The 27089-nt window shown below is 40.5% G+C and overlaps 1 protein-coding gene across 6 annotated transcripts in view; it reads left to right on the top strand.

The window, feature by feature from the left end:
* Mcr (macroglobulin complement-related) overlaps nt 1–27089 on the top strand; it is a 770662-nt gene that overhangs the window by 427354 nt on the left and 316219 nt on the right. For all 6 annotated transcript variants that reach the window (XM_053773332.2, XM_053773333.2, XM_053773336.2 and 3 more), the window contains one exon: nt 18789–18969. In XM_053773332.2, the coding sequence (XP_053629307.2) occupies nt 18789–18969 (181 nt within the window). The remainder of the gene's footprint in view (nt 1–18788; nt 18970–27089) is intronic.

The raw sequence follows: 27089 nt of genomic DNA, 5'->3' as shown, positions 1-27089 counted from the left end.
TCTGGGACCCCGGATGTTGGTACAGTGTTCCCTTATTGTCCCCACTGCGCCCCTGCTCCTCACTGGGTTTATTTTACACTTCCTCCCATATCTCTCACTCCAGTATGTTGTTATGGCAGTGTGCAGATTTAGGACCAGGCCCTCGAGTATTTTCCAGGTTTATATTATCATGTATCTCTCTCTCCTACGCTCCAGTGAATAAATATTCAAGGCTTGCAGGCGTTCCCAGTAGTTTAGGTGCTTGACAGGCTCAATGTGAGCCGTAAACGATCTCTGTATATGTTCCAGCTCCGATATTTCTCCTGCTTTGAACGGGGCCGTCAGCAATGAGCAATATTCTAAGTGAGGGAGCACTAGCGATTTGAAGAGTGTCACCATCGGCATTATTTCCCTTGTTTTGAAAGTTCTCAATACCCACCCCGTCATCTAATTCAAATATGCAAAATAATGAAAACACTTAAAATCTTCATAGCTGTGCTCCTAGATTTATAGAGTACATGAGATAGGTATACCATAATTTACACTTGAAAATTACCGTAAGGTAAACAGTAGTGCAACAAATACCACGAGAAATAACGCAATGGTGCATAACTTAAAAAGCTTTCCTTCAGATCCAAAGAGAATTACCAAAAGGCCACCTGTCTTCAAGGAAGAACTTCATGTGTTCCTCCAAACTGTTCTTGAACATCCTCGGATTGCATGCCGCGAGCATCAGTAACCTGATTGACCAGGTCATCAGTCCTTGCAACTTAGACGGGGCACAGCAGAGATGATCCTCGGAACTATCAACAGGAAGATTTAGTGAAAAAATTGCCATTAGCTTTCTTCTCCACTTGTCGGTTTTGCGCCATTTATCTCCAGGTAAACACTAGGTCGGTGTAGCTTCGGTGATTTAAATCATGAAACTCAATAATGGACCGACAAGAATAAAAATTCTAGTCCTGAAATATCAGTATGATTCTAATCTTGCCACTCAGAACATTAAGCTAAGAGCTGTTACCTACATCAGCTAATCTGAAAGCTTTTTTATTATTATGAGGCATTCAAATAGTGAACAGCACAAAGTTGGAGCAATCTGTGAGTCAGCGATTTTATTTGGTTATCTGACTTTATTTCGTTGATGTCGTTGTACTGTACGAACATGCTGCAGACTCGGGTCATCCTAGGAATAAATGATCTCATACGAAGTGATGATCAGGAGAAGAGTATAGTTGCTGTTTGCTGCCCGTCTTGCTGTGTCGAAGTTCACTTCTCGCAGTTCTAGGAGTGGAGCCAAGTGTGGTACTTTGACACTATTGGCCTCGTACATAACACTAAGGCCACCCACATTTCCTCCGGTGTTGAAGGCTCTACTGAAATGATAGATCTATTCAGGCTGGGTCCAGGCGAGATATGAGTAGTCTTCCTTTGTTCTGCCCCCGTCTCATCGCAGATGAGACGGGGACAAGGCAGTCCAAGAAAGTGGACCATATTCAAGGTGTCAGCGTACTTTTGCCTCGTACAGAATCTTGTCACCTCTGCTATCGAGCAGATGCGAGATGCGTCTGAATAATGTAATCTTCCTGGCCGCTTTGTTTTCAAGATTTACAACGTGGTTTTTCAAGGTCAGTTTGGAGTCAGATTTCACTCCAAGGGTATCGACTTCATTCCCGGGTACGAACACTATCTCATTTTTACTACTCCAGCACTACTATGATGGTGCCCTCTCTCTCTCTCTCTCTCTCTCTCTCTCTCTCTCTCTCTCTCTCTCTCTCTCTCTCTCTGTCTCTGTCTCTGTCTCTGTCTCTGTCTCTGTCTCTGTCTCTCTCCCTCCCTCCCTCCCTCCCTCCCCTCCCTTTTTTTGTGCATCTTCCTGTGAAGACTAAAACTCAAACTGTGACAAACATAAAGGCAATTAAGACATCAGGGAATATTATCATGACGTCTATTATACGTACTAACATCACTGACATCGATTTGAGATTAAAAGACGAGCCTGAGGTCTCAATATAGCACCTTATAACGCAGAAGAGTTAGCAAATATTTCTGAACTCTTAGGTTGGTGAGTGGAACGAACAAGATGAAGAGGCTGTGGAGGCAAGTAGAATACACAACACACACAATCATAGACTCAAGAGAATGCACACCAGAACCCCTGAGACGAAGGAACAGCAACTGTGCTCAACCCCTGCAAACACACCTTCGTGAATGCAACTAGTTAGTAGCCTAATGAAACACACACACACACACACACACACACACACACACACACACACACACACACACACACACACACACACACACACACACACACACACACACACACACACACACACACACACACACACACGAAGAAAGATTAAGGGAAATCGGCCTGACGACACTGGAGGACAGGAGGGTCAGGGGAGACATGATAACGACATATAAAATACTGCGTGGAATAGACAAGGTGGACAAAGACAGGATGTTCCAGGGAGGGGACACAGAAACAAGAGGCCACAATTGGAAGTTGAAGACAAAAATGAGTCAGAGAGATAGTAGGAAGTATTTCTTCAGTCATAGAGTTGTAAGGCAGTGGAATAGCCTAGAAAATGACGTAGTGGAGGCAGGAACCATACACAGTTTTAAGACGAGGTTTGATAAAGCTCATGGAGCGGGGAGAGAGAGGGCCCAGTAGCAACCGGTGAAGAGGCGGGGCCAGGAGCTAAGACTCGACCCCTGCAACCACAAATAGGTGAGTACACACACACACACACACACACACACATACACATGCATACACAAACTTATTCAAACGCAAACTTACACGCCACGTCCACACACAAACACGAACACAAGTACATGTACCTTCATAAAGACAGACACACGCACACACAGACTCCAACAAAAACAAACATCTCTTCCTCTCGAGGCGAAACAAAATATCACCTAAATTACCTAAAATTAGAATGAATTGTGTGGAATTACTTGCTCTTAAAAAGTCGAAGAAAAACGAGGTTTACTTTACATGACTTTTTTAACACAGGAACTAACATGGCATGGTACATAAACCTTGAGAATTTTAAGGTTAATGTTAAGGATAAGGTTAATAATAAATATCATTATTATTATAAACAACAGCAAGAATAATAACAATACCACCACCACCACCACCACCACAACCACCACCACCACCACCACCACTTCCACCACAACCACCACAACCACCACCACCACAACCACCACCACCACCACAACCACCACCACCACCACAACCACCACCACCACAACCACCACCACCACCACCACCACTTCCACCACAACCACCACAACCACCACCACCACTTCCACCACAACCACCACAACCATCACCTCCACCTCTACCACAACCGCCACCACCACCACCACCACATCCATCACCAGCACCACAACCACCACCACCACTTCCACCAGCACCACAACCACCACCACCATCACCACAACCACCACAACCACCACAACCACTACTACCACCACATCCACATCCACCACAACCACCACCATCACCACAACCACCACCACAACCACCACCACCACCACTTCCACCACCACCACCACCACCACCACCACCACCACAACCACCACCACCACTTCCACCACTACCTCCACCACCACCACCACCACCACTTCCACCACCACCACCACCACCACCACCACCACCACAACCACCACCACCACTTCCACCACAACCACCACCACCACTTCCACCACAACCACCACCACCACTTCTACCACCACCACCACCACCACCACCACTTCTACCACCACCACCACTTCCACCACCACCACAACCACCACCACCACTTCCACCACCTCCACCACCACCACAACCACCACCACCACCACCACCACCACAACCACCACAACCACCACAACCACCACCACCACTTCTACCACCACCACCACCACCACTTCTACCACCACCACCACTTCCACCACCACCACAACCACCACCACCACTTCCACCACCACCACAACCACCACCACCACTTCCACCACCTCCACCACCACCACAATCATCACCACCACCACAACCATCACCACCACCACCGCCTCCAACAAAAACAACACCAACAACATTATTACAATCATTGTCACCGCCATCAACAACAAGAGCAATTCCACCATCACCGCCACCACCACCACCACCACCACCAACAACAACAACAACAGTAACAACAACAATAATAATACCACCACTAAAACCATCACCACCAACAACAACAACAGTACCTCCACCAACACCACCGCCAACAACAACAAAAACAACAATATTGTTGTCACCACTACCACCATTAGTGACAACAACATCGTTACCATCGCTACCACCGCTACCACCACTACCAACAAAAATAATACCACCACCACCACCACCACCAACAACGATGATGACTATGTTGATAGTGAAGATGCAAAGGAAGTGGGAACGACCATTCCCACTTCCTCCAGTGTCTTCACGCTTCACTTCTCTCTTCCTTCTTCCCGTCTTCTCTTCTTTTTCTCTTACAATGTAATTACCTCCTATGTTTTTCTTTTTTCTATCCCCGACACTATCCCTCCTCTTGCAGCTCCCAACTTGTACTCTTTCATTCTCCCTCTCTCTCTTTTTCTGTCTCTCCCTTCTCTCTCTTCTCACTCGCTGTCTCATTCTCCTGCTTTTACACCCTTTCTCTTTCCGCCTCTTTTCTATCCTTTCCCTCCTTTATAACGCCTACTCTTTCTTTCATTTTCCTATCCTATTCTTATTCCTGAACCACTCTCTCTCCCTCCCTCTCAAACCCTCGTTTCCTTTCTTCCACTTTTACTCCCTCTCCTTCCCTCTCTAAATGCTGTTACATGACACAGGACTCAAACTTCACGCTTTTAATCAATGACTGACTCACCAGTAGGAAACGGCCAGTGTCTGAATGCCAGTAAGAAACAGCCAGTGTCTGAGTGTCAGTTGGAAGCTGACAGTCTCTGAGTGACAATAAGACACAGCTAGTATCTGAATGGCACTAGGAAACAGCGAGTGTCTGAGTAGCAGGGGCACCACGTAACGAGCTGATTTTCTCTAATTCAACCGTCTCTTCAGTCATTTACAGGAATTGCATAAACTATAGCGACACTAGACTAATATCTAAAATACACAAATAACCCACACATAGGAGAGAGAGGAGCTTACGACGACGTTTCGGTCCGACTTGGACCATTTACAAAGTCACACTAACAAAAGGGAGAGAAGGAGGGAGTATATATAGGCCAGCAGACAGGGACGGGACAAGAAAGGTGATAGGAAAGGAAGAAGAGAGGTAGCGCGTGAGGTAGTAGTCGTAGTGGTGGAGTTAGAGACTGCGGGTTATTTATGTATTGTACCAGTAGTAACTGTATTGTTCGTTTTTGTTATTTAATATCTAAAATGCTAGTGATCGTGGATGACACAAGTTTTGGAATAAAATCCGGCATCCTTTGCCCATTGAAGACGACCTCAAAGTGGCTTTAATAGATTATTGGCACAAAGGTAGGAGTTTAAAGCAATACATTTTCTTTATAGCAACACCTGACTTCGATATAAAACATTTGCAGGCTAGTTGAAACAAAGGGAAAGAATGACCTTGGAGTGGTTATTATAAAGTATCTAAACTAAACAAATTATACATTAATCCATTTGTATATATGCTGAGTGGCCACTTTATTAGGTACCCACTTGTAGTATTGGATAAGGCTTCCCTTTGCTCCCAGAACAGCCTAAATTCTTCGTAGCATGGATTCACCAAGGTGCTGGAAACATTCCTTAGAGATTCTGACCCATGTTGACATGATAGCGTTCCGTAGTTGTTGCAAATGATTTGTCGGCTGCACATTCGTGCTACGACTCTCCTGTTCCACCGTTTCTCAAAGGTTTATGACAAATTCTGACTACTATCATCTGCATGTCGTAGCAGAAATCAGGATTCGTCAGATCAGAGTAGACTTCTGCTGCTGTAACCCATTCACTACAAGGTTCTTCTGCTTACCACTGCTGCAATGCATTGTTATCTGAGTTACTGTCGCCTTCCTGTCAGTGTGAACTAATCTAACCGTTCTCTGACCTCTCTTATTAACAAGGAGTATTCATTCACAGAACTGCAGCTCACTGGATGTTTTTTATTTTCCACACCATTCTCTGTAAACTATGGAGACTGTTGTGGGTGAAAATCCCAGGAGATCAGCAGTTTGAGATACTCAGACCACTCCGTCTGGCACCGACAATCATTCCACGGTCACTTACATCAGATTCCTTCCCCATTCTGATATTTCGTGTCAACAATTGAACCTCTTTTAATCATATCTGCATGTCTTTAGGCATCGACGTGCTATGTGATTAGCCAGTTAATATATATATATATATATATATATATATATATATATATATATATATATATATATATATATATATATATATATATATATATATATATATATATATATATATATATATATATATATATATATATATATATATATATATTCCATAATGGTGTCTCCTTTTTTCTGTCTCATAAACATGCGGGATGGGATACCAGGTATATCTTGCTATTTCTATTTACACTTAGGTCACACTAGGTGAGAACGAGTTGAGGCACAACTCGTTCTCACCGAACCAGACCTCAGACGCCGACGGTGCCTAGAAGCCTCACTAATCGCCGTCACCGACACTATAGAACGCAACACTGGAAACTAAAAAATTTCAAAAACATTGGCATACATGATACTTAAGCAGCACCAACCCAACAACACAGGAGTCACATGATTTCATCGTCTACCCGTCCTCATCATAGGCAGAGGTTGTTTTGATAAGGACCTGCCCCGCATGGGCCAGTAGGCCTTCTACAGTGTTCCTCCATTCTTATGTTGTGTACGAATGGTATATAATACCGACAAGATGAGAGTAAGACACATGTGCAACATCTGGGTATCTTTATTGTAGACGTTTCGCCATCCAGTGGCTTTATCAATACAAATTCTAGGACATAACGTGAAGACAGTAGAACTATGTACAGAAGATGAGGTAATCAGTCCCTCAACCTAGGAGTAGGTGCGAACAGCACCATAGTCGTGGAGATTCTGAAGCAGAAGAAAGAATCCTGGCGCTTATATAGTAACGTCAGGTGAAGCAGACGAGGGCAAATTCACTGGTAGGCGGGATTCCCCAGTGGAAGTAGGTCCTTCCCAAAGAGATGGGTTAGTAGTAGTAGTAGTTGTCGTGAAGGTTATGTACATGTCCTCAGAATTAAGATTCCATGATGTTGCAGTGTCTGACAAGTTGTGTACGAATGGTATATAATACCGACAAGATGAGAGTAAGACACATGTGCAACATCTGGGTATCTTTATTGTAGACGTTTCGCCATCCAGTGGCTTTATCAATACAAATTCTAGGACATAACGTGAAGACAGTAGAACTATGTACAGAAGATGAGGTAATCAGTCCCTCAACCTAGGAGTAGGTGCGAACAGCACCATAGTCGTGGAGATTCTGAAGCAGAAGAAAGAATCCTGGCGCTTATATAGTAACGTCAGGTGAAGCAGACGAGGGCAAATTCACTGGTAGGCGGGATTCCCCAGTGGAAGTAGGTCCTTCCCAAAGAGATGGGTTAGTAGTAGTAGTAGTTGTCGTGAAGGTTATGTACATGTCCTCAGAATTAAGATTCCATGATGTTGCAGTGTCTGACAAGTTGTGTACGAATGGTATATAATACCGACAAGATGAGAGTAAGACACATGTGCAACATCTGGGTATCTTTATTGTAGACGTTTCGCCATCCAGTGGCTTTATCAATACAAATTCTAGGACATAACGTGAAGACAGTAGAACTATGTACAGAAGAAGAGGTAATCAGTCCCTCAACCTAGGAGTAGGTGCGAACAGCACCATAGTCGTGGAGATTCTGAAGCAGAAGAAAGAATCCTGGCGCTTATAGTTCTACTGTCTTCACGTTATGTCCTAGAATTTGTATTGATAAAGCCACTGGATGGCGAAACGTCTACAATAAAGATACCCAGATGTTGCACATGTGTCTTACTCTCATCTTGTCGGTATTATATACCATTCGTACACAACTTGTCAGACACTGCAACATCATGGAATCTTAATTCTGAGGACATGTACATAACCTTCACGACAACTACTACTACTACTAACCCATCTCTTTGGGAAGGACCTACTTCCACTGGGGAATCCCGCCTACCAGTGAATTTGCCCTCGTCTGCTTCACCTGACGTTACTATATAAGCGCCAGGATTCTTTCTTCTGCTTCAGAATCTCCACGACTATGGTGCTGTTCGCACCTACTCCTAGGTTGAGGGACTGATTACCTCATCTTCTGTACATAGTTCTACTGTCTTCACGTTATGTCCTAGAATTTGTATTGATAAAGCCACTGGATGGCGAAACGTCTACAATAAAGATACCCAGATGTTGCACATGTGTCTTACTCTCATCTTGTCGGTATTATATACCATTCGTACACAACTTGTCAGACACTGCAACATCATGGAATCTTAATTCTGAGGACATGTACATAACCTTCACGACAACTACTACTACTACTAACCCATCTCTTTGGGAAGGACCTACTTCCACTGGGGAATCCCGCCTACCAGTGAATTTGCCCTCGTCTGCTTCACCTGACGTTACTATATAAGCGCCAGGATTCTTTCTTCTGCTTCAGAATCTCCACGACTATGGTGCTGTTCGCACCTACTCCTAGGTTGAGGGACTGATTACCTCATCTTCTGTACATAGTTCTACTGTCTTCACGTTATGTCCTAGAATTTGTATTGATAAAGCCACTGGATGGCGAAACGTCTACAATAAAGATACCCAGATGTTGCACATGTGTCTTACTCTCATTCTTATGTTCTTATGACATTCCTCAGGTCACGTGCGTCACACCTCACTCTCAGCCTATATATATATAGTCTTTCTACCTCTGTATGTTAGAAGTGATCAAGGTCCCAGGACCGAAACGTTTTCTAATAAATATGTTATAGTGTTTGCTTACGTGTCTTTCTAAACCAACTTGTCGGTATTTATTACCAAGGTTTATACCATATATATATATATATATATATATATATATATATATATATATATATATATATATATATATATATATATATATATATATATATATATATATATATATGGTATAAAGTACAATGCCTGCACTTTAAAGGAGGGGTTTGGGATATTGGAAGTTTGGAGGGATATGTTGTGTATCTTTATATGTGTATGCTTCTAAACTGTGTATTCTGAGCACCTCTGCAAAAACAGTGATAATGTGTGAGTGTGGTGAAAGTGTTGAATGATGATGAAAGTATTTTCTTTTTTGGGGATTTTCTTTCTTTTTTGGGTCACCCTGCCTCGGTGGGAGACGGCCGACTTGTTGAAAAAAAATATATATATTATATATACATTATATATATATATATATATATATATATATATATATATATATATATATATATATATATATATATATATAAATATATATATATATATATGTGTGTGTGCGTGTATATATATATATATATATATATATATATATATATACACCGAACCGGCCGTATCCCATCAAGGTAGTAATTTATACAGAAGGGGTTACTAGCCCCTTGCTCCAAGCATTTTAGTCGCCTCTTACGACACGCATGACTTACGGAGGAAGAATTCTGTGTCATTTCCCCATGGAGATAAGAGGAAATAAACAAAAATAAGAGCTATTAAGAAAATAGACGAAAACCCAGCTGAGAGTAATATATATATATATATATATATATATATATATATATATATATATATATATATATATATATATATATATATATATATATATATATATAATATATTCTTTCTTTCAACACACCGGCCGTATCCCACCGAGGCAGGGTGGCCCAAAAGGAAAAACGAAAGTTTCTCCTTTTACATTTAGTAATATATACAGGAGAAGGGGTTACTAGCCCCTTGCTCCTGGCATTTTAGTCGCCTCTTACAACACGCATGGCTTACGGAGGAAGAATTCTGTTCCACTTCCCCATGGAGGTAAGAGGAAATAAACAAGAATAAAAAAGAAAATAGCAGAAAACCCAGAGGGGTGTGTGTGTATATGATTGTACATGTATGTGTAGTGTGACTTAAGTGTAAGTAGAAGTAGCAAGACGTACCTGAAATCTTACATGTTTATGAGACAGAAAAAGGGACACCAGCAATCCTACCATCATGTAAAACAATTACAGGCTTTCGTTTTACACTCACTTGACAGGACGGTAGTACCTCCCTGGGCGGTTGCTGTCTACCAACATACTAACGTGTGTGTGTGTGTGTGTGTGTCTATATATATATATATATATATATATATATATATATATATATATATATATATATATATATATATATATATATATATATATCTATATATATGCTTGCACTCTCCACTACTGCCACCTTTCTCCCTTCTTTCACTCTCTCCAGCACTCTGCCCCACACTCATACTGTAGAGCCCTGTAGTATCCCACACTCTCCAACACTCACCCACACTCCACACATTCCCACACTCTGCCACACGCTCTCCACACATTACCACACTCTGCCACACTTTCCTCGCTCTCTCCCACACACTGCCACCACACCATTAGCTGATGTCCTGTGCGTCACTCACTGTGATGAACCCGCTGCTGGACCTGCAATTTACAGCTTCGGTGCAAGACACGGGCGTACCATAACGCAGCCCCTGTGTACCGCACTGCTACCTCTGCGTACCATAATGCAGCCCCTTTGTACCATAATGCAGCCTCTGTGTACCGTATTGCTACCCTGTGTACCGTACTGCAGCTCATGTGTACCATGCTGTAGCCCTGTGTACCATTCTGCAGCCCTGTGTTCCACGCTGCAGCCATGTGTTCCATGTTGCATCCATTTGTACTGTACTGCAGCCCTGTGTACCATGCTGCAGCTCTTGTGTACTATGCTGCAGCCGCTGTTTACCGTACTGCAGCTCCTGTGTACCGTACTGCAGCTCCTGTGTACCGTACTGCAGCCACTGTGTACCATGCTTCAGCCGTGTTCCATGCCGCCACCCTGTGTACCATGCTGCAGCCCTGTGTACCATGCTGCAGCCCTGTGTACCATGCTGCAGCCCTGTGTACCATACCGCCACCCTGTGTACCATGCTGCAGCCTTGTGTACCATGCTGCAGCTCTATCTGGGCAGGCTTCAGACAGCACGGTCCAGAGCGGTCAGACCATTAAGTTATGCTGGGTGTGAGATGGCTGTCGCTGAGCGAGGTATTTGATTGACGTGGTAATTAATTAGTCAGTGTCAGTCTGGTAATGAGCTTTCTCCACAATTTGATGAGACATTAAATTTCAAACTTTATGGAACAGCATGACCTAGACAACCCAAATCAGCATGGAACAGGAAGATCACGTTTGTCACAGCAACTAAACCACAATTGAGAGAATTACGGAGGCACTGGAGGAAATCCAAAATGTAGGAGCGGTGTACACGGATTTCGAAAAGGCATTTGATAAATGTGATCAAGGAGTGATTGCATATAAATTGAGGGTGTTTGGTATAACGGGGTAAGTAGCCAACACGGTTGTTAATTTCTGACAAACAGAGCACAAAGAACAGTACTTAACAGAGCAAAATCAAAACATTAGTAAAGTAAAAAAAAATAACTCAGAACCCCAAGATATGGTTCTGGTTCCTTTACTCTTTCTTTTTCCTAGTATCAGAGAGATAAAAACCACTGACCACAGTTACGTATCATCCTTTTTTGTATATGATATCGAAATATGCATGAAAATCACCTCGGTTGAGGATATAAAAAATACAAGACGATATGATCCAAGTCTTCCAGTAGGCTGTGGAGAGTAATATGACTCTCAGTAGTGACAAGTTCCAACTACTTAGATATGGAAAGAATGAAGAACATGTGAATGATCTGGGTGTAATAATGTCACCATTAGGAAGAGGCAGGGTGATGATAAAAAAAATTAGGTAATGAAAGACTTGATATCAGATTGGAGGGAGGGAGTATGGAGGAATGAATATTGCTGAATGTTTGGGAGTGGACTTGTCAGCAGATGGGTCTATGATAGACGAGGTGAATCATAGAATTGATGAAGGGAAAAGAAGGTGAGTGATCCACTGAAAAGTCTATGGAGACAAAGGACGTTATCCATGGATGTAAAAAGGGGAATGTATGAGAGTATAGTGGTACCAACACAAGAGGAGCATCGAACAAAACACAAGGAACATGTGAATGATCTGGATACAATCTGGGCACAGTATAAGAACATGGCATCGGCATAGTCCCAGACTCTTTAATGTCTTGTTGTGAGGGATATGTAGGTCAGCGGACCGCCAATAGCAACAGCCTAGTTGACTAGGTAAGTACCTGATAAAGTATATTATTCACCTAGCCAATTTCTGTGTTTGCCATACCATGATATCATAAAAAAAGCCAGCTCCTGCACGTGCCATACCTTGACATCATACACCCGTTAAACACAAAGATATATAAAATCCTGTGTGTTGTTGCAGTCTTCCATCATCTCTCTTGTGTATGAAGGATTTTTCACACGGAAAACATGCATGTCGCCAGATTCTAGGTTTCAAAGTACTTTTACTAGTTTCGATGGCGTGAGCAACACCCGAAACGATGCGTACCTGTGATATGAACCGTGAATTACAACCTACTGAGCACCGCTAGCATATTCTTGCACTGTCAGATGCCTTGTGTGATAGCTGACCGAAATTAAACCTTTCGACATGTTTCGACAAGTCTGTCGCACGTTGCACAGCTTCATCACACCCGATAGTTATTGAATGATAACACCGATGCTCACTGCAATTGGTAACTGCTGCTTTGTTATTATTTTCAATCAGTTATATATATATATATATATATATATATATATATATATATATATATATATATATATATATATATATATATATATATATATGTCGTGCCGAATAGGCAGAATTTGCGATCTTGGCTTAAATAGCAACGCTCATCTTGCCATATAGGACAAGTGAAAATTTGTGTATGCAATAATTTCGCCAAAATCATTCTGAACCTAACGAAAAAAATATATTTCACTGTGTTTGTTTAGTGTTAAATTTCTGTAAACAAATCTAAAGTATGTTTAGTTGGGTTAGGCTAAAATAAATTGTTCTTGTTATAATAAGGTTAGGTAAGTTTTCTAAGATTCTTTTGGTGCAAAATTAAATTTTTTTACATTAACATTAATGAAAAAATATATCTTTAAACGTATAAGAGAAAATTTTAGAAAGGACTTAATTTTAAATGAGTTCTTGCTAATTGACCAGTTTTACATATTCGGCACGACATATATATATATATATATATATATATATATATATATATATATATATATATATATATATATATATATATATATATATATATATATATATATATGCAAAATAACCACTCTGAAAGAATAGAGAAATTCCAAGCGCATTCGTGACTACTCACATTATCAAGGAACTATGAAAGTAAAGCATCCAAGGAAGCTATATAAGGGGTCTGGCCAGCACCTCACTATCAGATCCCACAACGGTTAAACACGTGACGCGCGCCGACCCAACTTGGATAGGTCCTTTGCACAACTCACCCACAAACTATTCTACCCAAGAAAATTTAAAAATTATTATTTGTCCAGTGTATTATTAAATTCCTCCCAAATTCTATTAATTATAAATGGATCTAATTTATATAAACCAAAGGAAATATTCATATTATTGTCAAAACTGCTTTTTATGAAACAAGATTCAATTATATTCCTGTCGACCATGGACTTGCTTGATACTACTTTCTCAACTTTTTGAAAATCAATTGGATGGTTAAAATCTCTTACATGAATAAATAGAGCATTGGAATCTTGTCCAGTTCTAATGCTATATTTATGTTGTTTTAATCTTAGTTCGAGATTTTTACCAGTTTGACCGTAATAAACTTTATCGCAAATTTTACAAGGAATCTTATAGACACATCCATCAGCATTTTGGGGGGAATTCTTTATCAAAAGTTTTTTTACTGTATCAAGATTTTTGAATACAACTTTAATATTAAAAGTCTTAAGAAGAGAAGGCATATCAACCAAGTTTTCATGGTAAGGGAGAACCAACATATTTTTAGTTGAATAAGGCTGGTTGTCCCTTTTTGGATTGTAAAAAGTATTTCTAGCAACTTTAAAAGATTTATCAATTACATTTCTTGGGTATTTTAAATCATTACCTATTTCATAAATTTTGGATATTTCCTCATCTATGAACTCATTATGAAATAGGTAATGATTTTACAATCGAAAAAGGGACAACCAGCCTTATTCAACTAAAAATATGTTGGTTCTCCCTTACCATGAAAACTTGGTTGATATGCCTTCTCTTCTTAAGACTTTTAATATTAAAGTTGTATTCAAAAATCTTGATACAGTAAAAAAACTTTTGATAAAGAATTCCCCCCAAAATGCTGATGGATGTGTCTATAAGATTCCTTGTAAAATTTGCGATAAAGTTTATTATGGTCAAACTGGTAAAAATCTCGAACTAAGATTAAAACAACATAAATATAGCATTAGAACTGGACAAGATTCCAGTGCTCTATTTATTCATGTAAGAGATTTTAACCATCCAATTGATTTTCAAAAAGTTGAGAAAGTAGTATCAAGCAAGTCCATGGTCGACAGGAATATAATTGAATCTTGTTTCATAAAAATCAGTTTTGACAATAATATGAATATTTTGTGGCATTTATGGATTTGGAAAAGGCGTACGACAGGGTGGATAGGGGGGCAATGTGGCAGATGTTGCAAGTGTATGGTGTAGGAGGTAGGTTACTGAAAGCAGTGAAGAGTTTTTACGAGGATAGTGAGGCTCAAGTTAGAGTATGTAGGAAAGAGGGAAATTTTTTCCCAGTAAAAGTAGGCCTTAGACAAGGATGTGTGATGTCACCGTGGTTGTTTAATATATTTATAGATGGGGTTGTAAGAGAAGTAAATGCGAGGGTCTTGGCAAGAGGCGTGGAGTTAAAAGATAAAGAATCACACACAAAGTGGGAGTTGTCACAGCTGCTCTTTGCCGATGACACTGTGCTCTTGGGAGATTCTGAAGAGAAGTTGCAGAGATTGGTGGATGAATTTGGTAGGGTGTGCAAAAGAAGAAAATTAAAGGTGAATACAGGAAAGAGTAAGGTTATGAGGATAACAAAAAGATTAGGTGATGAAAGATTGAATATCAGATTGGAGGGAGAGAGTATGGAGGAGGTGAACGTATTCAGATATTTGGGAGTGGACGTGTCAGCGGATGGGTCTATGAAAGATGAGGTGAATCATAGAATTGATGAGGGAAAAAGAGTGAGTGGTGCACTTAGGAGTCTGTGGAGACAAAGAACTTTGTCCTTGGAGGCAAAGAGGGGAATGTATGAGAGTATAGTTTTACCAACGCTCTTATATGGGTGTGAAGCGTGGGTGATGAATGTTGCAGCGAGGAGAAGGCTGGAGGCAGTGGAGATGTCATGTCTGAGGGCAATGTGTGGTGTGAATATAATGCAGAGAATTCGTAGTTTGGAAGTTAGGAGGAGGTGCGGGATTACCAAAACTGTTGTCCAGAGGGCTGAGGAAGGGTTGTTGAGGTGGTTCGGACATGTAGAGAGAATGGAGCGAAACAGAATGACTTCAAGAGTGTATCAGTCTGTAGTGGAAGGAAGGCGGGGTAGGGGTCGGCCTAGGAAGGGTTGGAGGGAGGGGGTAAAGGAGGTTTTGTGTGCGAGGGGCTTGGACTTCCAGCAGGCATGCGTGAGCGTGTTTGATAGGAGTGAATGGAGACAAATGGTTTTTAATACTTGACGTGCTGTTGGAGTGTGAGCAAAGTAACATTTATGAAGGGATTCAGGGAAACCGGCAGGCCGGACTTGAGTCCTGGAGATGGGAAGTACAGTGCCTGCACTCTGAAGGAGGGGTGTTAATGTTGCAGTTTAAAAACTGTAGTGTAAAGCACCCTTCTGGCAAGACAGTGATGGAGTGAATGATGGTGAAAGTTTTTCTTTTTCGGGCCACCCTGCCTTGGTGGGAATCGGCCGGTGTGATAATAAATAAATAAAAAATGAATATTTCCTTTGGTTTATATAAATTAGATCCATTTATAATTAATAGAATTTGGGAAGAATTTAATAATACACTGGACAAATAATAATTTTTAAATTTTCTTGGGTAGAATAGTTTGTGGGTGAGTTGTGCAAAGGACCTATCCAAGTTGGGTCGGCGCGCGTCAGGTGTTTAACCGTTGTGGGATCTGATAGTGAGGTGCTGGCCAGACCCCTTATATAGCTTCCTTGGATGCTTTACTTTCATAGTTCCTTGATAATGTGAGTAGTCACGAATGCGCTTGGAATTTCTCTATTCTTTCAGAGTGGTTGTTTTGCATATTCTGAAATCACCTGTTTACTGTGATCTTATTGCGCATATATATATATATATATATATATATATATATATATATATATATATATATATATATATATATATATATATATATATATATATATATATTATAATGTGTGTGTGTGTGTTAGTTACCATTTTGTCTTAGGCACATGTCGATTCGACACTAGGCCTGTCGTATATGATTGCGTGTGTGTGTGTGTCTGTGTCTGTACAGACTCCAGGAGTATACACTTTTGTACGTACGTGTCTTTATGTACACTCGTCAACATGTCCCCTACTTTGTTTGCAGTCACGTGTACACACCTCACAACTCCACCAATGCCTTCAACACCTGACGAATTTACTCAACCGTGTTGCAAAACAAGTACCCTTTTAGCTTGCAGGTTGCGCGTAAACAAGGACATAAATTAAGTCCCATTACCTATACCCTGGAAATAGCTGTATATTTGTTTGTGTACGTTAGCACAATCCTGGACTCCCAACTCCCCCTCGCCCACACACCAACTCTCTATGTAAATTGTGGACAATATTTACAGGTTGGTTTAACAAATAGGTCGCTAGTTACTACCGCGGATTATAGTTGTGTGGGCCTTCATTGTTTTTCTTTATATTGTACTGATTAGCGTTTAAACTAATGCAGCTGGTACTCTTACTTTTGGTGTTTTTGATACTTCTAATATTACTACTATTACTACTATGAGAACTTTTAAAACAAGAGACCCAACTCCAGTGATGGGTTTTCTCTCACGACTGAATATTGTTCTGTGCTTACACGTTTCAGCACCTCTGTACGTAGACAATGTACAGAGGTAGAATGGCAGCATAGTCAGTAGAACATCCAGGCCATCAGCAGAGGGTGGGTGATCCCTTGAAACCAGTCACAGGTACTACTACTAATACTACTATAACAACCACCATTAATACTACTACTACTGCTTCTACTAATTTTATTGTACTATTATGACTACTACTACTATTCTTATTACTACTATTACTATTGGTACTACTATTCAACTACTACTGTTAATATTACTACTGCTACTACTTCTAATGCTACTACTACTACACCAAGTCACTCCAGACCTACCATCTCGCCCTCTTCCTCCTCTTCCTCTTTAGTTCTGCAGATTAATGACAAATTCGACAACTGGCCTCAGCACTTGGGGTGAAAAATCAATGTTTTTTTCCCATTTGTTCTACTTTCCGCAGTTAGTTTGAGGCTCATACGCTACAGTCAGCAGAAAACTAATGGAGTGAGTGCAGGAAAATATTCAGGTCAGGACAGATACTCGGGTGTTGCACATGTCTTATTCATCATTTTGTCGGTATTGTCTACCATTACTGCTACTATATTAGCGTCAAAGTTTCGCCCACACAGTAGATACCTTTTTTAATTAACGACAACTTTTCGTCCATACGGAGAGTTATAATACAAGTTATAATTGGAAGGTATAATACAAATGCTTTAGAAAATCGACAAATTGAAGAATGAGAGACTTTTCTCAAGACTGATGGACTGAACATATTGATTCCAGGCTGGGGGACTGATCACCTCGAACTCATCCTCATCTTCCAACACTCTTCTCTGTATTGGACTGAAGAAACCAATGACTTGCGAAATGTTTCCACGATAAAGGTTCTCAAATAATACACAAATGTCTCATTCAGTCAAGTGCACGAGTACATTCAGGTGCACGAGTACAATCAGGTGCGCGAGTACAATCAGGTGCACGAGTACAGTCAGGTGCACGAGTACAGTCAGGTGCACGAGTACAGTCAGGTGCACGAGTACAGTCAGTTGCACGAGTACAATCAGGTGCACGAGTACAGTCAGGTGCACGAGTACAATCAGGTGCACGAGTACAGTCAGGTGCACGAGTAGTGAGGTGTACGAGTGCAGTCAGGTGCACGAGTAGTCAGGTGCACGAGTACAGTCAGGTGCACGAGTACAGTCAGGTGCACGAGTACAGTCAGGTGCACGAGTAGTCAGGTGCACGAGTACAGTCAGGTGCACGAGTACAGTCAGGTGCACGAGTACAGTCAGGTGCACGAGTACAGCCAGGACTGTCATATCCCAGAGATCACTTCATGTCTAAGTCTCAACATGTTCATGGTTGACTACTTATTGAAACAAATGTGTTATCACTCGTTTTTAAAGTCGAGGATTTTATCTGCTACGAATTATGACATGTGGTTCATCTATCGTATTGTCATACCGTTATACATATGTTTCAAAATGAATATATTTTTTATTTCTGGTGCAGTCTCTAAAGGTGTGTATGTGTGTGTTGCAGGACGTACCTGGTGGTGACACCGAGGCTGGTAAGAGCCGGTCAGGTGTACCGTCTGGTGGTCAACATCCTGGAGCCTTCACCCTCGCTCGTCGTCAGAGCCACCATCTTCAGAGACAATATAGAGCTTGCGGCCGTCGAACATGAGTGTGAGAGTGACACTCCTCAAGTTTTGGAGCTCATGGTAAGTGAAATGATTCCGCTTTTTTCCTCTTCATCAGCCATTTCTTTTTTCTCCTTTATTTTTCGTATTCGTTTTCTTCCTCTTCGTTCTGTTTTGTTCTTCCTTACTATTCTTCCTTCTGCCTTTTTTTCGCAAATCTTTCCTGCTGGATTTTCTGTTTTTGTAGTTTATGCTTCAGTATCGTTCCTAGAGTCATCCACTGTCTTGTAAAAATGTGAACATATTTCGTGCTTGTAATCAAAAGTCTTCGAACGCACTGAATCCATCCAAGAATGATAACTGTAGTATTCTATATTTATACAAAATTGGGCTTTTGTTACTGAGAGTCTACCTAGGCTTTCCGGCAAGTGTCACTCAGATTCTTGTTTCAGTGACACTACCGAGTACACCTATTTTCGGTATTCCAGATTTTTCGTTGGCTTTCAATTGAGCCGTTGTTCCACCCCGCTGGTGACAATCACCGGCGTGTGGAACATAATGAACAATGTCTCGTTTTGAAGCCAGCGAAAACGTGGAACACTGAAAAGGTGTTGTATATGTGGTGCCCTCCTGTGTATAGGTAAGACACAGGTGCAATAGTTAGAAATCTTTATTCCGTAACTTATCGGAATAAAGATACCTAATTGTTCCACTTGTCTTATCTCCTTGTCGGTATTTTATACTCTTATAGTATTGATATTCTCGACTATCCCAAATTATGTTCCACGTGTTCTCTTAGCTTGTTAGCGAATGGAAATGATATACTGCCATTGTTCCAATAATAACTAGTTATGCAGTGTATCTGTTTTCAAATATCCCAGTGAACCTGATCTAAGATGAAGTGAAGGTGTGAAATCTTCTGCTCACACCAAAAGATAACTTTATATCGTTCTCAAGGTTTTTCACGGACCTCACTTCGTGGCTCATCAAGGCGTACTGCCCTTTATATTAGGACAAAGCTATGATCTCTTAAGATTTGATAACGATCTTAGCAGATCGAAACGTAGTCTACAGTAGAAGTTCTTTATACAAACGTGTCTTTGTGTGCCGATCTTACTTTGTTATAATCGTACTCTGGGTTTGTTAGCTAGTACTCAGCAGATTTCCTGTTCCACTCGCTTTCCTGTGATTTTACGGCTGAAGTAGTTGAGTTTTATTAACACTTTAGTTTTATCTGCGTCACATGATCAGTAAATGCTCAGGATGGAGAAGGTAACCGGCAGTTATGTACAACAACCACTGAAAAAATGTAGTTAGAAATCAAGAAGGCACTTTGGAAGTTCCCTATTTTTTTTCACAGTGGTTGTTCTGCATAATGAGTAATACCTGCTGACTGTGATCTTATTGCATCGACAGTTATGTGTACAAGACACAAGTATGTCTTTATTTCGACAACGTTTAACTTAAGTCGAGCTGGAATAGTGACTTAATCAACACATTGACTTAATAAAGCAATGCTTTAAGGAAAAATCTTACTAATAGAGTTTTGTCTTGTTTAATTTTGTGACATCCATCAGTACTCCAACTGGTCTTCTTACAATGGTGCTATCAAAGTGTTGCAAGTGATATATAAAAGGTCGTCCAAGTCACTGCACTGCAACACTCCTCGTCAACCAGGCATCACTGTGTCATTCTTGTCAAACATTGCAACACTCTGCTAGTCGACCAGGCAACACTCAGCGTCATTCTCGTCAAAGTAGAGGAAAAAAAATTGCGCCCAATCGCTTTTCCTTGTTTTATTTTTCTTGTGCGGACGTAAAGGATAAAATCAATTTGGAAGACAACGAGAGCCAGACAGTGTATTTGAAACAAACTCCAAAACAACAAAAGAGGTTTTCCAAGGATCATCCGGCAGTGTTCTCTGATATCTTGAGATGTTTTCTTTCCGACCTCTGGTTTGTTGGTCCCTCAGTCTGTCTTCCCTCTCGGAAACTCCCCCTTCGGGGGGAACACAAGACAATATTTCCACGTATCAAACAGCTTTTGCTTGTGATTCGCAGCAGCCAGAGGGACCTTACCGGTGCGGGGGGTAATGGAAGGAACTCAATGTTTGTGTGTCGGATTTTACCTCGGCAAACAATAGGTCCGTGATTCGTGCGAAGACCAGACAAAAATATTTAATATTTCCGCCAGCTTTCAACATTTGACTTAAACACCCAACACATTTCATAAGCAAATACGCTGATACGCTGCGTATATTGTTCCTTACTCTTTCTCTCTCTCTGGGATTATTTCTTGTTTAATGTAAACCGTGATTGTTGTAAGAGAAAGAGAGAGGAGGGAGGGGGAGAGGAAGGAGAAAGGAGGATGAGGAGAAAGCAGAACAAAGTACAGAAGAAAGCGATAGACAAACAAACAAATATTTATACATTTTATGGTTATCCAGCCTTACCTCTGGTGCTGCAAGTTTATATTCTCACTATCACCAGCAGTTTATATTCTCACTATCACCAGCAGTTCATATTCTCACTATCACCAGCAGTTTATATTCTCACTATCACCAGCAGTTTATATTCTCACTATCACCAGCAGTTTATATTTTCATTATCACTAGCAGTTTATATTCTCACTATCACCAGCAGTTTATATTCTCACTATCACCAGCATTTTATATTTTCATTATCACCAGCAGTGTATATTCTCACTATCACCAGCAGTTTATATTCTTACTATCACCAACAGTTTATATTCTCACTGTCACCAGCAGTTTATATTTTCATTGTCATCAGCAGTTTATATTCTCACTATCACCAGCAGTTTATATTCTCACTATCACCAGCAGTTTATATTCTCACTATCACCAACAGTTTATATTCTCACTATCACCAACAGTTTATATTCTCACTATCACCAGCAGTTTATATTCTCACTATCACCAGCAGTTTATATTCTCACTATCACCAACAGTTTATATTCTCACTATCACCAACAGTTTATATTCTCACTATCACCAGCAGTTTATATTCTCACTATCACCAGCAGTTTATATTCTCACTATCACCAGCAGTTTATATTCTCACTATCACCAGCAGTTTATATTTTCATTATCACCAGCAGTTTATATTCTCACTATCACCAGCAGTTTATATTCTCACTATCACCAACATTTTATATTCTCACTATCACCAGCAGTTTATATTTTCATCGTCACCAGCAGTTTATATTCTCACTATCACCAGCACTATATTCTCACTATCACCAGCAGTTTATATTCTCACTATCACCAGCAGTTTATATTCTCACTATCACCAACAGTTTATATTCTCACTATCACCAACAGTTTATATTCTCACTATCACCAGCAGTTTATATTCTCACTATCACCAGCAGTTTATATTCTCACTATCACCAGTTTTTGTTCTCACTATCACCAGTTTATATTCTCACTATCACCAGCAGTTTATATTCTCACTATCACCAGCAGTTTATATTCTCACTATCACCAGCAGTTTATATTCTCACTATCACCAGCAGTTTATATTCTCACTAACACCAGCAGTTTATATTCTCACTATCACCAGCAGTTCAATATTCTATCACCAGCAATTTATATTCTATCACCAGCAGTTTATATCCTCACTATCACCAGCGGTTTATATCCTCACTATCACCAGCGGTTTATATCCTCACTATCACCAGCGGTTTATATCCTCAGTATCACCAGCGGTTTATATCCTCATTATCCCCAGCGGTTTATATCCTCACTATCACCAGCGGTTTATATTTTATCACCAGCGGTTGATATTCTCACTATCACCAGCAGTTTATATTCTCACTATTAGCAGCAGTTTATATTCTCACTATCACCAGCAGTTTATATTCTCACTATCACCAGCGGTTTATATCCTCATTATCACCAGCGGTTTATATCCTCACTATCACCAGCGGTTTATATTTTATCACCAGCGGTTGATATTCTCACTATCACCAGCAGTTTATATTCTCACTATTACCAGCAGTTTATATTCTCACTATCACCAGCAGTTTATATTCTCACTATCACCAGCGGTTTATATTCTCACTATCACCAGCGATTTATATTCTCAGTATCACCAGCGGTTTATATTCTCACTATCACCAGCAGTTTATATTCTCACTATTACCAGCAGTTTATATTCTCACTATCAACAGCAGTTTATATTCTCACTATCACCAGCAGTTTATATTCTCACTATCACCAGCAGTTTATATTCTCACTATCACCAGCAGTTTATATTCTATCACCAGCAGTTTATATTCTCACTATCACGAGCTGTTTATATTCTCACTATCACCAGCAGTTTATATTCTCACTATCACCAGCAGTTTATATCCTCACTATCATCAACAGTTTTTAATAACACCTGCTGGTTATACTATCACTGTCACTAGAATGCTTTTCTAATTCCTGTAAGTTATACTAACACCAAAGGGCTGGAAGGGTAAGCCAGTGGAAGGCCTCGGTCAGATGCCAAAAGCTCCAGCTGCGGGTCATCACATGACTAAGATCCGCGTCAGGAAACACTCGTCCTGTTTCTTGACGAATCTTACCTAAATTAACCTAACTTCACCTAGCCTAATATGAACAGGCTTTACTACCACTAATTAACAGGTTTGACTAACACTAACAGACTTCTCTAACATTAAAAGGCTTCACCAACACTAAAATCTTTAATAACATTAAAAGGCTTCATTCACTAACACTGACAGGCTTTACTAACCCTAACAGGCTTTAACACTATCAAGTATCACTAAGAGCCTTTACTAACACTAACAGCCTTTAATAACACACTCAGAATAACCATAGTGGTATGCAGGAGCTTAAGACTTTTATTAGTTGGTGGTTATCCTCTTCATTATACAATATGCCCAAAAGCACTATTAAAAACTCAATGAAGGAAAAGGATAATGAGTCCAGACTGAGTACTGGCAAACTGTTAGACAGCCAGAAAGAGGCTAGATGTTAGAGAGGGTTCAATAGGTTGACCAGCTAGTATTCTCTGGTACATCTCCACAGTAATAGTTGTTGGCGTTGTACCACGGCTACGTTAAACACTAACAGGCTTCACTAACACTAACAGGCTTCACTAACACTAACAGACTACAATAACACTAACAGACTTCACTGACACTAACAGACTACAATAACACTAACAGGTGTCACTAACACTAACAGACTTCACTAACACTAACAGGCTTCACTAACACTAACAGGCTTCACTAGCACTAACAGGCTTCACTAGCACTAACAGGCTTCACTAACACTAACGGGCTTCACTAACAGGCTTCACTAACACTAACGGGCTTCACTAACAGGCTTCACTAACAGACTACACTAACACTAGTCACTAACACTAACAGGTGTCACTAACACTAACAGGCTTAACTAACAGGCTTCACTAACACTAACGGGCTTCACTAACAGACTACACTAACACTAGTCACTAACACTAACAGGCTTCACTAACACTAACGGGCTTCACTAACAGACTACACTAGTCACTAACACTAACAGGCTTAACTAACAGGCTTCACTAACAGACTACACTAACACATTACAGGTGTCACTAATACTAACAGGCTTCACTAACAGACTACACTAACATTAGTCACTAACACTAACAGGCTTCACTAACAGACTACACTAACATTAGTCACTAACACTAACAGGCTTCACTAACAGACTACACTAGCAGGTGTCACTAATACTAACAGGCTTCACTAACAATAACAGACTACACTTACACTAACAGGTGTCATTAACACTAACAGGCTTCACTAACAGACTATACTAACACTAACAGGTGTCACTAGCACTAACAGGCTTCACTAACAGACTACACTAACACTAGTCACTAACACTAACAGGCTTCACTAACAGACTACACTAACACTAGTCACTAACACTAACAGGCTTCACTAACAGGCTACACTAACACTAGTCACTAACACTAACAGGCTTCACTAACAGGCTTCACTAACAGGCTACACTAACATTAGTCACTAACAGGCTACACTAACACTAGTCACTAACACTAACAGGCTTCACTAACAGACTACACTAACACTAGTCACTAACACTAACAGGCTTCACTAACAGGCTTCACTAACAGGCTACACTAACAAACAAATATAGCAGATTTGAACAATCGCCTGATATTTTTCCTGCTCCTCAATTTTTCTGCAAAGTTTTTCAACGATACAAACAAAAATTTCATAACAATATGCCAAATTTGTTAGAGAATAAACAAAACGTGTGTGCTACGCTATGAAAAAATAAATACAATTTTAATATAAATGAAATATTTTGTTATTATATCGATTGTGAAATACAAAATAAAACATTCATCTGTGTGTGTGTGTGTTTTATACAATGATTGAAAAGAGAAGGGCGCGGCTGGTAGCTGAAATAGATGAATCAACTGTTTTATAGCCTAGATTGGCTATATATATATATATGTGTGTGTGTGTGTGGGGTATAATAAAAAGAGTAATGATGATGATGAGAATGATGATGATAACACAGATATGTAAGATAAAACATATTTAGACCACTGGTTTCAAATAAACCTGTTTTACCAAAGTTGTGATTCCCCAATGCAAATCGCAGATTTGTATAATAAGCACCCATCCAACCTATTTATATTTGCAAATACGTTACTGCTCTCAATTCCGACGATCTATCTGGTATATATCCCACTCGGGGGTCGGCGAAGTCCTCCGCTTCGCTGGTCAAAAACTCTTCACCAGTAATTGTAAAGTTAGTGGTGCATGTTTGATGAGGAACTGTGGATATAAATTTGAAAATCAAGATTGACAGGGATCATCCCGTATGTGGAGGCTGCCGGCGCCTCGCCCTCCACTCCCAGATTTGTGAAGGTTTATACATAGATATTTTTTTTTTGTCATGAAACGGTTTCATTCAGTGACTTGTATCCGAGTATCATCGTGGGACTTGTGCACTGTGTGTTCCCTCAGGTGAGTGGTATTGTGTAGCCCTTGCTCATCCTGTGAGGGGGTGTCGTGCACTCTCTGCTCATCCTGTGAGGGGGTGTCGTGCACTCTCTGCTTATTCTGTGACGGGGGGTTGTCGTGCACGTTCTGCTTATTCTGTGACGGGGGGTTGTCGTGCACGTTCTGCTTATCCTGTGACGGGGGGTGTCGTGTACGTTCTGCTCATCCTGTGACAGGGGGTTGTCGTGCACGTTCTGCTTATCCTGTGACGGGGATGTCGTGCACTCTCTGCTCATCCTGTGACGGGGATGTCGTGCACTCTCTGCTCATCCTGTGACGGGGATGTCGTGCACTCTCTGCTCATCCTGTGACGGGGATGTCGTGCACTCTCTGCTCATCCTGTGACGGGGATGTCGTGCACTCTCTGCTCATCCTGTGACGGGGATGTCGTGCACTCTCTGCTCATCATGTGAATGGCTTTGTGCACATAAAGTGCCGTAAATCCTTCATCATAAATTTATTCAGCATTTTTTTTCCAACTACGAAGAATTTATGAAATTTCCCTCACAGAGCTCATCAAGTTCCCTCATGAAGAACTTGAGTTTCCTCATGAAGAACTTGAGTTTCCTCATGAAGAACTTGAGTTTCCTCATGAAGAACTTGAGTTTCCTCATGAAGAACTTGAGTTTCCTCATGAAGAACTTGAGTTTCCTCATGAAGAACTTGAGTTTCCTCATGAAGAACTTGAGTTTCCTCATGAAGAACTTGAGTTTCCTCATGAAGAACTTAAGTTCCCTCATGAAGAACTTATCATGAAGTCCTGTGTTTGAAGAAAGGACGGTGAAAAATCTAGAAGCCTTCATGTTTATTGAGTAATTTCATTGCCTACTTTTTTAAGCTTCACTTCACCATTACGGTTAATTTTACACATCCTGTCATTCCTCCTCCTTAGGTAAGCAGTAATTTCGGGATGTAGATTTGGTTATTTTCAATAAAATGTGTTTTGATCTATTACGTCATTGCATTTTTGTTTTATTTTGCGATGTGAGTGTCTTCTGAATGAGAGGCCACGTTTAATCTGTGTTACACAATTTTGGTTTGTTAGACCAAACTGGTCTTCTGTCCGGCGTTGGAACATCGACACTTTACTGCTATATATATATATATATATATATATATATATATATATATATATATATATATATATA

Source organism: Cherax quadricarinatus, chromosome 17, assembly GCF_038502225.1.
Source record: "Cherax quadricarinatus isolate ZL_2023a chromosome 17, ASM3850222v1, whole genome shotgun sequence".
Lineage (NCBI taxonomy): Eukaryota > Metazoa > Arthropoda > Malacostraca > Decapoda > Parastacidae > Cherax > Cherax quadricarinatus.
The sequence above is the reverse complement of the archived record's forward strand: the minus strand, read 5'-3'. Positions and strand labels throughout refer to the sequence as shown.